The sequence below is a fragment of the Coenobita brevimanus genome, chromosome 73 (assembly GCF_032717465.1).
Source record: "Coenobita brevimanus isolate Jiangsu-jjx chromosome 73, ASM3271746v2, whole genome shotgun sequence".
Taxonomy (NCBI): Eukaryota; Metazoa; Arthropoda; class Malacostraca; order Decapoda; family Coenobitidae; genus Coenobita; species Coenobita brevimanus.
This window is the reverse complement of record NC_137026.1, coordinates 34,171,592-34,183,307: the sequence shown is the minus strand read 5'-3', so window position 1 is coordinate 34,183,307 and position 11,716 is coordinate 34,171,592. Positions and strand designations below refer to the sequence as shown.

Below are 11,716 nucleotides of genomic sequence, written 5' to 3'. Positions count from 1 at the left end.
TCCATCATTCCATCCATCTCAAATACACTCTTCTCGTCAGTCTCTCATTCTCCATCTCGCTAAAGTATTTCTCTTATAGCTTTCATTTCTAATTCAGGTCGAGAGAGAGAGAGAGAGAGAGAGAGAGAGAGAGAGAGAGAGAGAGAGAGAGAGAGAGAGAGAGAGAGAGAGAAGTTGCTCCCTTTCACGCAAAACCTCGTCAGTAACTCAGAGCTTAAGTATTATAATGGAGGGTAAGAAGAGGAGGAGGAAGGAGGAAGAGAAGAGGAGGAAGAGGAAGAAAGAGGAAAAGAAGAAGAGGAGGAAGAGGAAGAAAGAGGAAAAGAAGAAGAGGAGCAAGAGGAAGAAAGAGGAAAAGAAGAAGAGGAAGAGGGTGAAGTGAGGGGGGAAGAAAAGAAGAAATAGAGAAGGAAGAGGAGAAGCAGGAAGAGACACAGAAAAACTTGGAAGAGGAGAAGAGGAATAATAAACAGAAGAGTACGAGGTAAAGGAAGAGGAAGAGGGGGAAGTGAAGGAGGAGGAAGTAGAGAAGAAGGAAGAGGAGAAGCAGGAAGAGACACAGACTAGAGTGAATAAGAGGAAGAGGAGAAGAGGAATAAGGACCGGAAGAGGAATACGAATTAAAGGAAGTGGAAGAGAGTGAAGTAAGGGAGGAGGAAAGGAGGAAGAAGAAAAGAAGGAAGAGGAGAAGCAAGAAGGAACACAGAGAGACTTAAAATGAGTAAGAGGAAGAGAAGAAGAGGAATTAGAAACGGAAGAGGAATGAGAATTAAAGGAAGACGAAGAGGGAGAAATGAGGTAAGAGGAAGTAGAGAAGAAGGAAGAGGAGAGGCAAGAAGAGATAGAGACTTAAAACGGGTAAGAGGAAGAGGAGAAGAAGAAGAATAGAAGAGGAGGAGGAAGGGGTGAATTCAGAGGAGGGAGACGAAGAGGAAGGAAGAGGAGAAAGAGAGAAATCAGTGGAAAAAGAGAGAAAGATATGAAAGAATAGAAGATGTGAAAAATTGGAGAGGGGTAGGAAGGTGAACAGATTGAAGACAAGAGGAAGAAAGAAATACAAGAGGAAGAGGAGGAGGAGGAGGAGGAGGAGAAAGAGTATGAGCAAGAGGAGAAGTAGGGTAGGAGGAGAGAAAATTTAAGGCAAATGTGAGAAAGTTACCCCGTTTCTTGCAAAAATCTCTACAGTTACTCAGGACGTTGGTATTAGTATATGGGAGTTACTACGCCTTTGCATTCTTGAGTTAGAGAGAGAGAGAGAGAGAGAGAGAGAGAGAGAGAGAGAGAGAGAGACCAGTGCTTCACTCTTTTCACTCTAACTTGTCCTAAAATTGCCATCTCTCCATCTTGAACACCTTTCTTCCAAAATAACATAGCACTAGAATATGATGCTAGTCACGAAGAAGTGGCAAGAAGCTAGAGCCACAACACTGTCCTTGATCAATAATGTACGTGCAATAAGCTGCAAAAGGACGAAAACCTGGGCCAAGTTAAGGTGAAAGGAGTATTGCAAAGGTTAGCCTATTCAATTGCAATGCATTTTCCTAGAAGTCTGCAGTCTGACCTTATCTGACCTTCTCTCTCTCTCTCTCTCTCTCTCTCTTGAATTGCGAAAGATAAGTTTTAATTTTCTCGTACGTGCGTCATAGTCGACCTTTCTCTCTCTCTCTCTCTCTCGCTCTCTCTCTCACTCAATCTATCTATCTCCTTCAGTAACCCTAGATCATCCTCCAAATCAAACAGCGTCCCTATACCATTAACTTAAGCCTACAATATTACCCCCCTTTTTTTTCCTAGGACGATCAGCACCAGCCTTTTTTAGCTTCTGTGACCTCGATTTTTTTTAGCTGTCAGTGGTGGTATAGCTGTGGGGGTTGATGGATTTAGCTCCCCCTTCTCCCCTCCCCTCTTTCCCCTTCTCCACTCCCCTTTCCTCCCCTCCCTACCCCCTCACCTGTGCAAAATTTAATCAACTCCTTACCTGACCACCACGTTAATATTATCACAGCCATCTCTCCTCCTTCTTCTCCCCTCTCTCCCCTTCCCTCCCTCCCCTCTCTCCCCCTCACCTGTGCAAAAATTAATCAGCTTACCTGACCACCACGTTTATATTGTCACAGCCATCTTTCCTCCCTTCCCTTCTCCCTCCCCTCCCAATCCCCTCTCTTCTCCTCTTCCCCTTCCTTCCCCTCTCCCTTCCCCTCTCTCTCCCCTCACCTGTGCAAAAATTAATCAACTCACCTGACCACCACGTTAATATTATCACAGCCATCTTTCCTCCCTTCCCTTCTCCCTCCCCTCCCCCTCCCCTCTCTTCTCCTCTTCCCCTCCCCTCCCCTCTCCCTTCCCCTCTCTCCCCTCTCACCTGTGCCAAAATTAATAAACTTACCTGACCACCACGTTTATATTGTCACAGCCATCTTTCCTCCCTTCCCTTCTCCCTCCCCTCCCCCTCCCCTCTCTTCTCCCCTCTCCTTCCCTCCCCTCTCCCTTCCCCTCTCTCCCCTCTCACCTGTGCAAAAATTAATAAACTTACCTGACCACCACGTTAATATTGTCACAGCCATCTTTCCTCCCTTCCCTTCTCCCTCCCCTCCCCCTCCCCTCTCTTCTCCTCTTCCCCTTCCCTCCCCTCTCCCTTCCCCTCTCACCTGTGCCAAAATTAATCAACTTACCTGACCACCACGTTAATATTATCACAATCATCAGCAGCTTCGTCACACAGAGAGCCACGGGATCCTAGCGAACGTGTTGTCTGGTCCAGGGAAGAGGCTGACCCCAGGCTGAAAGAAAGTGAGAGAGTGAGATAGTGAGGGGTGTCAAGGAGAGAGGGGGAGAGGTTTGGAAGAGAGTGAGAGTGAGATAGTGAGGGGTGTCAAGGAGAGAGGGGGAGAGGTTTGAAAGAGAGTGAGAGAGAGTGAGATAGTGAGGGGTGTCAAGGAGAGACGGGGAGAGGTTTGAAAGAGAGTTAGAGAGAGTGAGATAGGGATGTTAAGGAGAGACAAAGAGGGTATAGGTTTGAAAGAGAGTTAGAGAGTGAGAGAGTGAGGGATGTTAAGGAGAAAGGGGGAGAGGTCTGAAAGAGAGTGAGAAAGTGAGTGAGAGAGTAAGATAGTGAGCGAAGAAAGAGGGAGAAGATTTTGGTGTTGATGATGATGATGATGATGATGATTTTATATATATATCAGGATTATAGACGTTCACACACACACACACACACACACACACACACACACACACACACAACAAATCTTCCTTTATTCCATGAAGTTAAGGAATCTCCCTCCCCTTTCAAAATTAATTACAAGATTAATTATGCCTCATGGTTAAAGAAAAAAAAAGAAAAACAAAAAACAAAGAAAACAACCACAGCTTCTGGGAAAAAAAAGAGAGTAAAGTCTACGGTATTTACACTCCAATTTTCCCTGTCAAAAATTAAGAATATTGTCTTTATATGAAACTTTAGCTTTTTACACTAAATCTATCTACCTGTCCATCTATCTATCTGTCAGTCAATGTATCTATCTATCTAGCTGTCTGTCTATCTAGATATCTATCTGTCTGTCTTTCAGTCTGTGTCTATCTTTCTATATTCTGTATGAGGTCGTCTTCGTATCTAACACTTTTGTATCTGTCTATCTGTGTGTGTGTGTGTGTGTGTGTGTGTGTGTGTGTGTGTGTGTGTGTATAATTAGTAAGTAAAAATAGTTACTGACTATCCACGTCTCTCACAGAACAACACAAATAAACAACATAAGCAACAAACAAACTACCAAGAAACGAAGTTAAGGGATGCAGACAGAGATCGAGTTGTAGGGATGTACGAAAATTTAGCTGATTAGAACTGAAAAGGCTAACATGCAAAGGGTCGGGGTGGAGAAAGTCTGGCAAAAGTCTTAATCTGGATATAAAGAAAGATTTTTGAGATAGTGAAGGGGTGATTTTGAGAGAGAGAGAGAGAGAGAGAGAGAGAGAGAGAGAGAGAGAGAGAGAGAGAGAGAAACTAGTTCAGCCTAGTTCTCGGAGATGCTAGGCAGGTATAGATCAGAGAGAGAGAGAGAGAGAGAGAGAGAAACTGGTTCATCCTAGTTCTCGGAGATGCTAGGCAGGTATAGATCAGAGAGAGAGAGAGACAGAGACAGGCAGACAGACAGACGCCTTCACGTGGTGGCATTGATATACAGCTGATTTGACTAGTAACCAAGAAGACTCATCCCTACTTCAGTTCAGTTGATGGCCAGGTGTAGTCAGACTGGAAGGTTGATTTGACTAGTAACCAAGGAGACGCATTTGACAAGTAAACAATCATTTTTCTTATACTTCTGGCTGGATAATGAAAATCGTGTTCTGTTTGTCGCATAGTCTCTCTCTCTCTCTCTCTCTCTCTCTCTCTCTCTTACTTTATCTATTATTATTTATCTATCAGTCATTCTCTAGTATTCCTCAGTTGCGATTTTCTCTCTCTCTCTCTCTCTCTCTCTTTATATATTATTCTCTTTCTTTTCACAGGCACCTACTTTCATCGCGATCATGCCTACGTGAAGCAAGAACCACTACAACAACAACAACAACAACAACAACAACCACACGTGGACCAACACTGTGAGTACCTATCTATCTATCTATCTATCTATCTATCTACCCATCCAAAAACAATAGGTGGGGCAACAGTGTCAGTACCTCTGTCTGTCTGTCTGTCTGTCTGTCTGTCTCTCTCTCTCTCTGCATCTATCTATCTATCTGTCTTCCTGTCTATCTCATCATTGGTAGACAGCAAATCTATCGTGAGCCAAAAATCAATTCAATAATACTGGATTTAATAAACACACATCCTCATCTTCTATCTATCGAAGCCATCAAAGCACACTGTATCTATCTACCAATCTATCTGTCAGTCAGTCTCTTTATCTATCAGTCTGTCTATTTTTCTATCAGTTTATCAGTATATCTATTATCTGTCTATCCATTTATCTATCAGTCAGTATCTATCTACCAGTCTATTTATTTATCTATCAGTCTATCTATTTATCTATCAGTCTATCTATCTAATCTTATCCATAATATCCTGACCAGAGATTTCAACAATAATATTAAGTTTATATTCAGGATTGTGTATCTATTTGTCTATCTATCTGCCTGCCTGCCTGTCTCTGTTTATCTATCTGTCTGTCTATCCATCCATCCATTTGTCCATCCATCAGTAAGTCTGTCTATCTTGCAATCTATCTATCTGCCTATCTGTTTATCTATCACTCTATCTATCTATCTTGCAATCTATCTATCTGCCTATCTGTTTATCTATCACTGTATCTGTCTATCTTGCAATCTGTCTATCTGCCTATCTGTTTATCTATCACTCTGTCTATCTATCTATCTATTTAGCTCTCTGTCTGTTTGTCTGTCTGTCTATCAATCTGTCTATATCTATCACCGTGAGAGAGAGAGAGAGAGAGAGAGAGAGAGAGAGAGGCTAAAAGACAAAACTCCTGTAGAGCAATGACCATTTTTTTGCCTTTTTCTTACTGTGACAAAAATACTTTACATTTCTACTTCTACTTTTCTACTTTACATTTCTACCTCTACTTTTCTAGTTTAAATTTCTGCTTCTACTTTTCTACCTTACATTTCTACTACTTTTCTACTTTACATTTCTACCTCTACTTTTTTACTTTACATTTCTACCTCTACTTTCCTTTTCTAATTGTAACTCTACTTTTCTACTTTACTTCTCTACTTCTTGCCGATCACCACACACAACCACTCCCTCTCCTGCCACATCAAGCTGCCCTCCCTCCAACACACAGAGCCATACAATCTCTCGCCTTATACTAAAATCCCAGAGAATATCGAAGGTCTCTTAAATATCTCCAAGTCTCTCTGTCGCCACTTCTTCGTGACTTTCTACGCCTATCTATCTATCTGTCTATTGCCAGACGCCTTAATCCCGTAAGGGGTGGCCACAAACATATCGCCTCCATGTCGCCCTGTCCCCCGCCATTTCATTGCCCCGCTCCCAGCTCACACCCCCCTCCCTCATATATCTCTCCACTCCATCCCTCCATCTCATCCTTGGCCTCCCCCTCCTTCCCTCCCTTTTCCACGCCTCCCTCCCTCATATACTTAAGAAAACATTAATAACTTAAGTCCATACCATCCCTTAACACTTGACAGTTTGCGCCTTATTTCTGGTTCCAAAACTTATCCAAGAAAAAACTTAAGTATCCCTGAGACTCTTTTATTACTCGTCTTTAACCCCCCCCGCCATCTTCACTCCTTCCCTAAAATTGCCCTGAAAATATCCTTAAAATGTCCTTAAATTGCCCTTATATTGCCCTTAAATTACCCTTATTTTGTCCTTAAAATGCCCTTAAATTACTTGTAAATAGTCCTTAAAATAACCTTAAATTGCCCGTAAATTTTCCTTAAATTACCCTTCAGCAGAGGAAGGTGATGGTAAGGTAAAGTGTTTAGTGGAATCTCGACCGCCATTCCTCTGAGACTCTGTATATATTGCCCTTAAAGTTAACCTTAGAATCCCCTTAATTTTACCCTTAAATTGCCCTTAAAATACCCTTAAGTAACCCTTGAATTGTCCTTAAATTACCCTTCAGTAGAGGAGGATGACGATAGAGTGGAATATCCAGTGAAACCTCGAATTAAGATTAACCTTAGATTCCCCTTAATTACACCCTTAAAATACCCTTATATTGCCCTTAAAATATCCTTATAATGTCCACAAACTACCCTTATATTGCCCTTAAATTACCTCCATATTGCCCTTAAATTACCCTTCAGTAGAGGAGGAGGACGGTAGTGTAGAGTGCCCAGTGAAGCCTCGACTCCCATTGAGCCCTGTTCCGTCCGACCCCTGGGACTTCACCGACCCGGGGGAGTCACCGCGTCTTCCACGGCGTTCTACCATTTTTCCTGCTGTAGGGGGTGGCCTTCTTCTGCCTCGCCTGCTGTTCTTGCGCCCTTATTATCCCTCCTTTTCACTACACAGCCACTGCCATTTTCAGTCTCTTTGGCGTTAAAATTGTCAGCATAGTGTTCAGATGATTTTCCACTTTAAATCTATTGCTTTCAGAAGGTGGCTTTTAATATATACACAATTCCTCTTAAATATCTCATGGTGGCCTCTAGAATGTTCATGGTTTACTGCACAGACGCCTCATTAATCCTGCAAGACACATAGGGAACTCAAACACACGAAAGAAAGTGTATTATAAACGAATGGTGAAAATAAATGCAGCCCAGATAAACGACAAAATAATACAAATAATTAACTGCTAAAGAAGAAACGCTCAAAGGTATTCGCATTTATTCATACTGCTTTTAGACTTCTTGTTGCGAAAAATTATGATAAATATAGCAAGGCCCTGGACACATTTAAAATATTTATTATCTGATGCCAAAATAATTGACTTTAACTCTTTATCAAATATCGAAACAGATTACCATGCAACTTTGAAGAAGATCGATTATAACACGAACAAAACTGAAAGAGAAAAAATCAGCGGTTGCGATACGAATAAATCTTAGAAATACTGACGGCTTTAACAAACTAATATTAGAGAGAAAAAGGCTTGTAACTAAATATATATGAGAAACACGACGGATATAATACGCCATACCGAATTCCATATTCACCCAAGTTACTCATTATACAGTTACTTTAATAATTTACTTCTTTGTGCAGACATTACACAGAGTCACTTCACGAGACTTCATGGGGCTGATGAGGTGCCTACATGTGGTTGCACTGTGCACCCTGGGTAGAGCGGCTGCGGTGTCCACCCGGGAGCCAAACCTCCTCATGTTTCCCTGCTTTCACCGTGGGAGGGACCCTGATCCGACCCTGGTGAGGCGCAGTCTACCACAGGGGGACGCTGGATCCATACACGGTGTATGTACCGCACTGTACCTGTAGGAAGGCCCCACAGAAGCAGTTGCCTACCTGTGGTCGACGGGTCTGCTCGGCCAGACAAACTGGGGTTAAGCAGCAACAACAACAGCAACGAGACATTAAAGAATAGATACGAACTCAAAAAAAAAAAAAAAAAAATCGAATCACCTACTTCGGCAAAAGTGAGAAAAAATCGACGGGAATTGCATGATATGTTTGATTTCGCGATGATCCCAGGTTACATGATGTGCAGAAGTACTTCAAGAATAAGTCCCTCTGTACGTAAATTACACTACTTGACGAGACTTCAAAGGTTGGCAAGGCATTTAAACTTTAATCGATCAACCTACATTTACGTCAAGACCGTACCTCGCTTGCAAGAAGGTGACACTTAAAATCCACCTCAATCCACACCGAAAAAAACATAACACAGACTTTCAGATGTTCACCAACGCACCAGTCTTTCATCCGGCGTTCATAAAATCGTGAATTCGAAACCATAGTGACGAAGAAAGCAAAAGGAAAGTAGGGAACTAGAAAGGTGTAATAATTCTAACCACCCACACATGGTCCTTGACTAAATTGCACAGTTCATAGTCACACAAACATAGGCACTAGTTTCCATCTTAAAGTCTGCAGTGGAAAAGTATAAGTGAGAAGTATAAGTAGCTCTGACACCTCTGTATACACTACGCTTGGCTGCAGACTACTGGCTCACCTGTACAAGTCTACCTGTGTGAGTGTGTGTGTATATATGTGCGTGTGTGTGTCTGTGTATACCTCTCGCGCCCCCCCCCTAACTTCGGGGCTGCCAGAGGTGTAATAATTCGCAAAAAAATGTTAATTGGACTAATGGAGGGGAAGTCTGGGGGTGTAACTGCCCCTAACAGCGTCCATGATCGATGCTAAGGTGTCCGAAAATGATGGTAAGGAGAGGCGATGCATTTTGGAAATTAATAAAGTTACATATGTCGACGTTTCCGGGAAGAACATACCATAACTTTGAAACCGAAAATAAAAATGCAATCTGAACTTTTTCCATACAGTTTTTCAATATACAAATTAATACATTTTTCATTTAGGCTACCCCCATTTCACACCTCACCGTTTTTCACCCATACACTCCTGAAAAAAATGTTATTCACCGTTTTCTCTCCCGGATTCGGACGTAGTGGTGAATAATTTAGTAGTCTCAATCGATATGGGACACTTGTGCGCATGTGCAAGGGGTGGCTGTCTCCCGCGGTGTTGTGATGAGGTTGTGGTGACGTGATGGGGTTGTGGTGAGGTTATGGATGAGGTTAGATGGTTCGGTTTGAGTTTTTCCCTCCTCCTCCTCCTCCTCCTCCTCCTTCTTCTTTTTGCCGTCTCGCGCGTTGGTGTGGTGAGGTTGTGGTGACGTCGTGGTGGGGTTTGGGTGAGGTTAGAGTAAGTTAGGGTTGAGTTTTTCTCCTCTTTCTTTCTTCGTCCTCCTCTTCCTTCTTCTGCTTCTTCTTCTTCTTCTTCTTCTTCTTCTTCTTCTCTCTCTCTCTCTCTCTCTCTCTCTCTCTCTCTCTCTCTCAGCAAATCTCGTTAATCTTCAACCCATCTCGCTTTCCACATGTTCTGTCTGTCTGTCTCTCTCTGTCTGTCTCTCTCTCTCTCTCTGGGTACAAAAAGAGAGGTAAACGAATGCTTTATGTAATTTTGTCATAATATTACATAACATTTCACAAAACTATCGTACTATCCCACTTACACGCCTTCCTTATGTGGTGGAAATGAGTCTCCTTGGTTACTAGTCATATTGCCCCTCGAATCCCCTGCAATCAGCTGAGTTGAGGGAGAGAGAGAGAGAGAGAGAGAGAGCAAAGCAAGCTGGGTTGAAGAGATTATGGTAATGCTGATAGACGAGCTGATAGATAGATAGATAGATAGAGAGATAGAGAGAGAGAGAGAGAGAGAGAGAGAGAGAGAGAGACACGTAATACTCAAATCAATCATCCAGTCTGACTACACTTAGCCAAAAATTGAGAGAGAGAGAGAGAGAGAGAGAGAGAGAGAGAGAGAGAGAGAGAGAGAGAGAGAGAGGTGAAAGGAGTTAGGTTAGAAAGTATATATAAAAAAAATTTATAATCAAATCGACCCTCCTGTCTAATTACTCCTGTCTATGAACTAAAATGTAATGGTTAGGAATGTTAGTCAGCTTAGAGACAAGAGTGAAAATAAGAGATACGGGAGCTTCGGGGCCGGCAGTCAATGTCCCTGGTGTGGTGTGGTGTGGGAGGGTGGTTTGGTGTGGTGTGTGGTGCGGTGTGGGAGGGTGATTTGGTGTGGAGTGGTGTGGGATAGTAATTTTTTGTGGTGTGGTGTGGTGTAGGAGGGTGATTTGGTGTGGAATGGTGTGGTGTGGTGTGTGGAAGGGTGGTTTTGTGTGGTACGGTGTGGTGTGGGAGGGTAATTTGGGTGGTGTGGTATGGGATGGTGGTTTCGTGTGGTGTCCGAAAATCATTAGTGAGAGACCGACAGACGGGGCCCCTCCTAGTGAAGCTCCCGCATCTCAAAAAATCGCTGTACTTACCACGAGAGGCGAGGTGGTTTACGATCAAGATTTCTGAACTGCATGAGTGAATCCAGCGACCTGCGACGAAGGAAGGAGGAAGAGTTGAAGAGGCTGTTTTGAATCTTGATATTTTTCCCTGCGCTTTCTTGAGACCTTGAGGGCCCCCATAAGCTCCCTGCGCCATCATCGGAGTTGTTTGCGTCAACAGACCTTTTTCCTGAAGCCCTGAATGTGCTGTCTTGAGATTGTGATGGTTCTGGTGACCTGTCCGCACAATTTGGAGATTTAAATGTACTTGGTGGCCTATCTGCACAGTCTGGGAATTTAAATGCGCTCTTGTTGGATGTTTTTGGACTTTCACCGGCGCTGTCTCCTGATTTTGGTAATTCTGATGGCTTGTCTTTGCTGTCTAGAAATTTCAGTTCTGTTTGGAAGGGTTCATCTAGATATTCATTGGATTTTTTTATAGATTTTGATGCATCGGGTAATATTCCAATACTGTCCAAGGAAGAATCTTTTACGTCATGCTTGTCCGTATTTTCAGTGGTGTTTTCCGGAGACTTTGATGCTTCTGTTGGTCTGTCTGCGATGTTTGGGAATTTGAGTGGCTTTTCTGAACCTCCACTGGGTTTTGCTGGAATGTTTATAAATAGTAATGATTCTCTTGATCCATCTAAGCTCTCTGCAGATTCGAAGTCACTTTCATAGACATTTTCTGCATTTTCTTTTTGGATTTCTCTCGATCCATCATCACCTTCAGGAAACTTGAATCCTTTATTAGAGGATTTTACTGAATATCCTTCTTTATTTTCTTTACTTTTAGAAGATTTGGTACTATTTTCAGAAGAATTGGAGGTGCCAGTGTTTTCTGTATCCCCGTTTTCTGTGATTTGGTTGAAGCGCCTCGTACTTTTGGCGGGAAATTCTGTCAATGTCGCTGAATTGGGTTTCATAGAGCTTTCAGGAGCGTTTTTTTTCGGGACCATATTTGTAGATTTGTTAGAGCTTTTCTCCTGCTCTATATCTGTTTTTGAAGGCTTGGTTTTTCGCTCTTTAAGTTTCATTTCACGTTCTCTGGTGTTTGGTTTGCTTGTACGTTCCTTGATGCCGAATTTACGTTCTTTGGGTTTAAATTCGCCGTCTTTGGAGTTCGCTTTATGCTCTCTCGGTTTCAGTGCTTGTTCCTTTAATTTACCCGTACGTTCTGTGAGTTTTACATTACGTTCCCTGGGTTTCAGGTCACGTTCTTTGTTATTTCGTCCTTTCTCTGT

The 11,716-nt window shown here is 42.6% G+C and overlaps 1 protein-coding gene across 1 annotated transcript in view; it reads right to left on the bottom strand.

The window, feature by feature from the left end:
* LOC145407522 (uncharacterized) overlaps positions 1 to 6,931 on the bottom strand; it is a 57,714-nt gene extending 50,783 nt beyond the window's left edge. The window contains exons 1-2 of the mRNA XM_080278446.1: positions 6,786 to 6,931; positions 2,673 to 2,780 (exon numbers count right to left, since the gene is read on the bottom strand). Of these exons, the coding sequence (XP_080134572.1) occupies positions 2,673 to 2,780; positions 6,786 to 6,919 (242 nt within the window). The 5' untranslated portion in view covers positions 6,920 to 6,931. The remainder of the gene's footprint in view (positions 1 to 2,672; positions 2,781 to 6,785) is intronic.
* Positions 6,932 to 11,716: the final 4,785 nt, after the last annotated feature.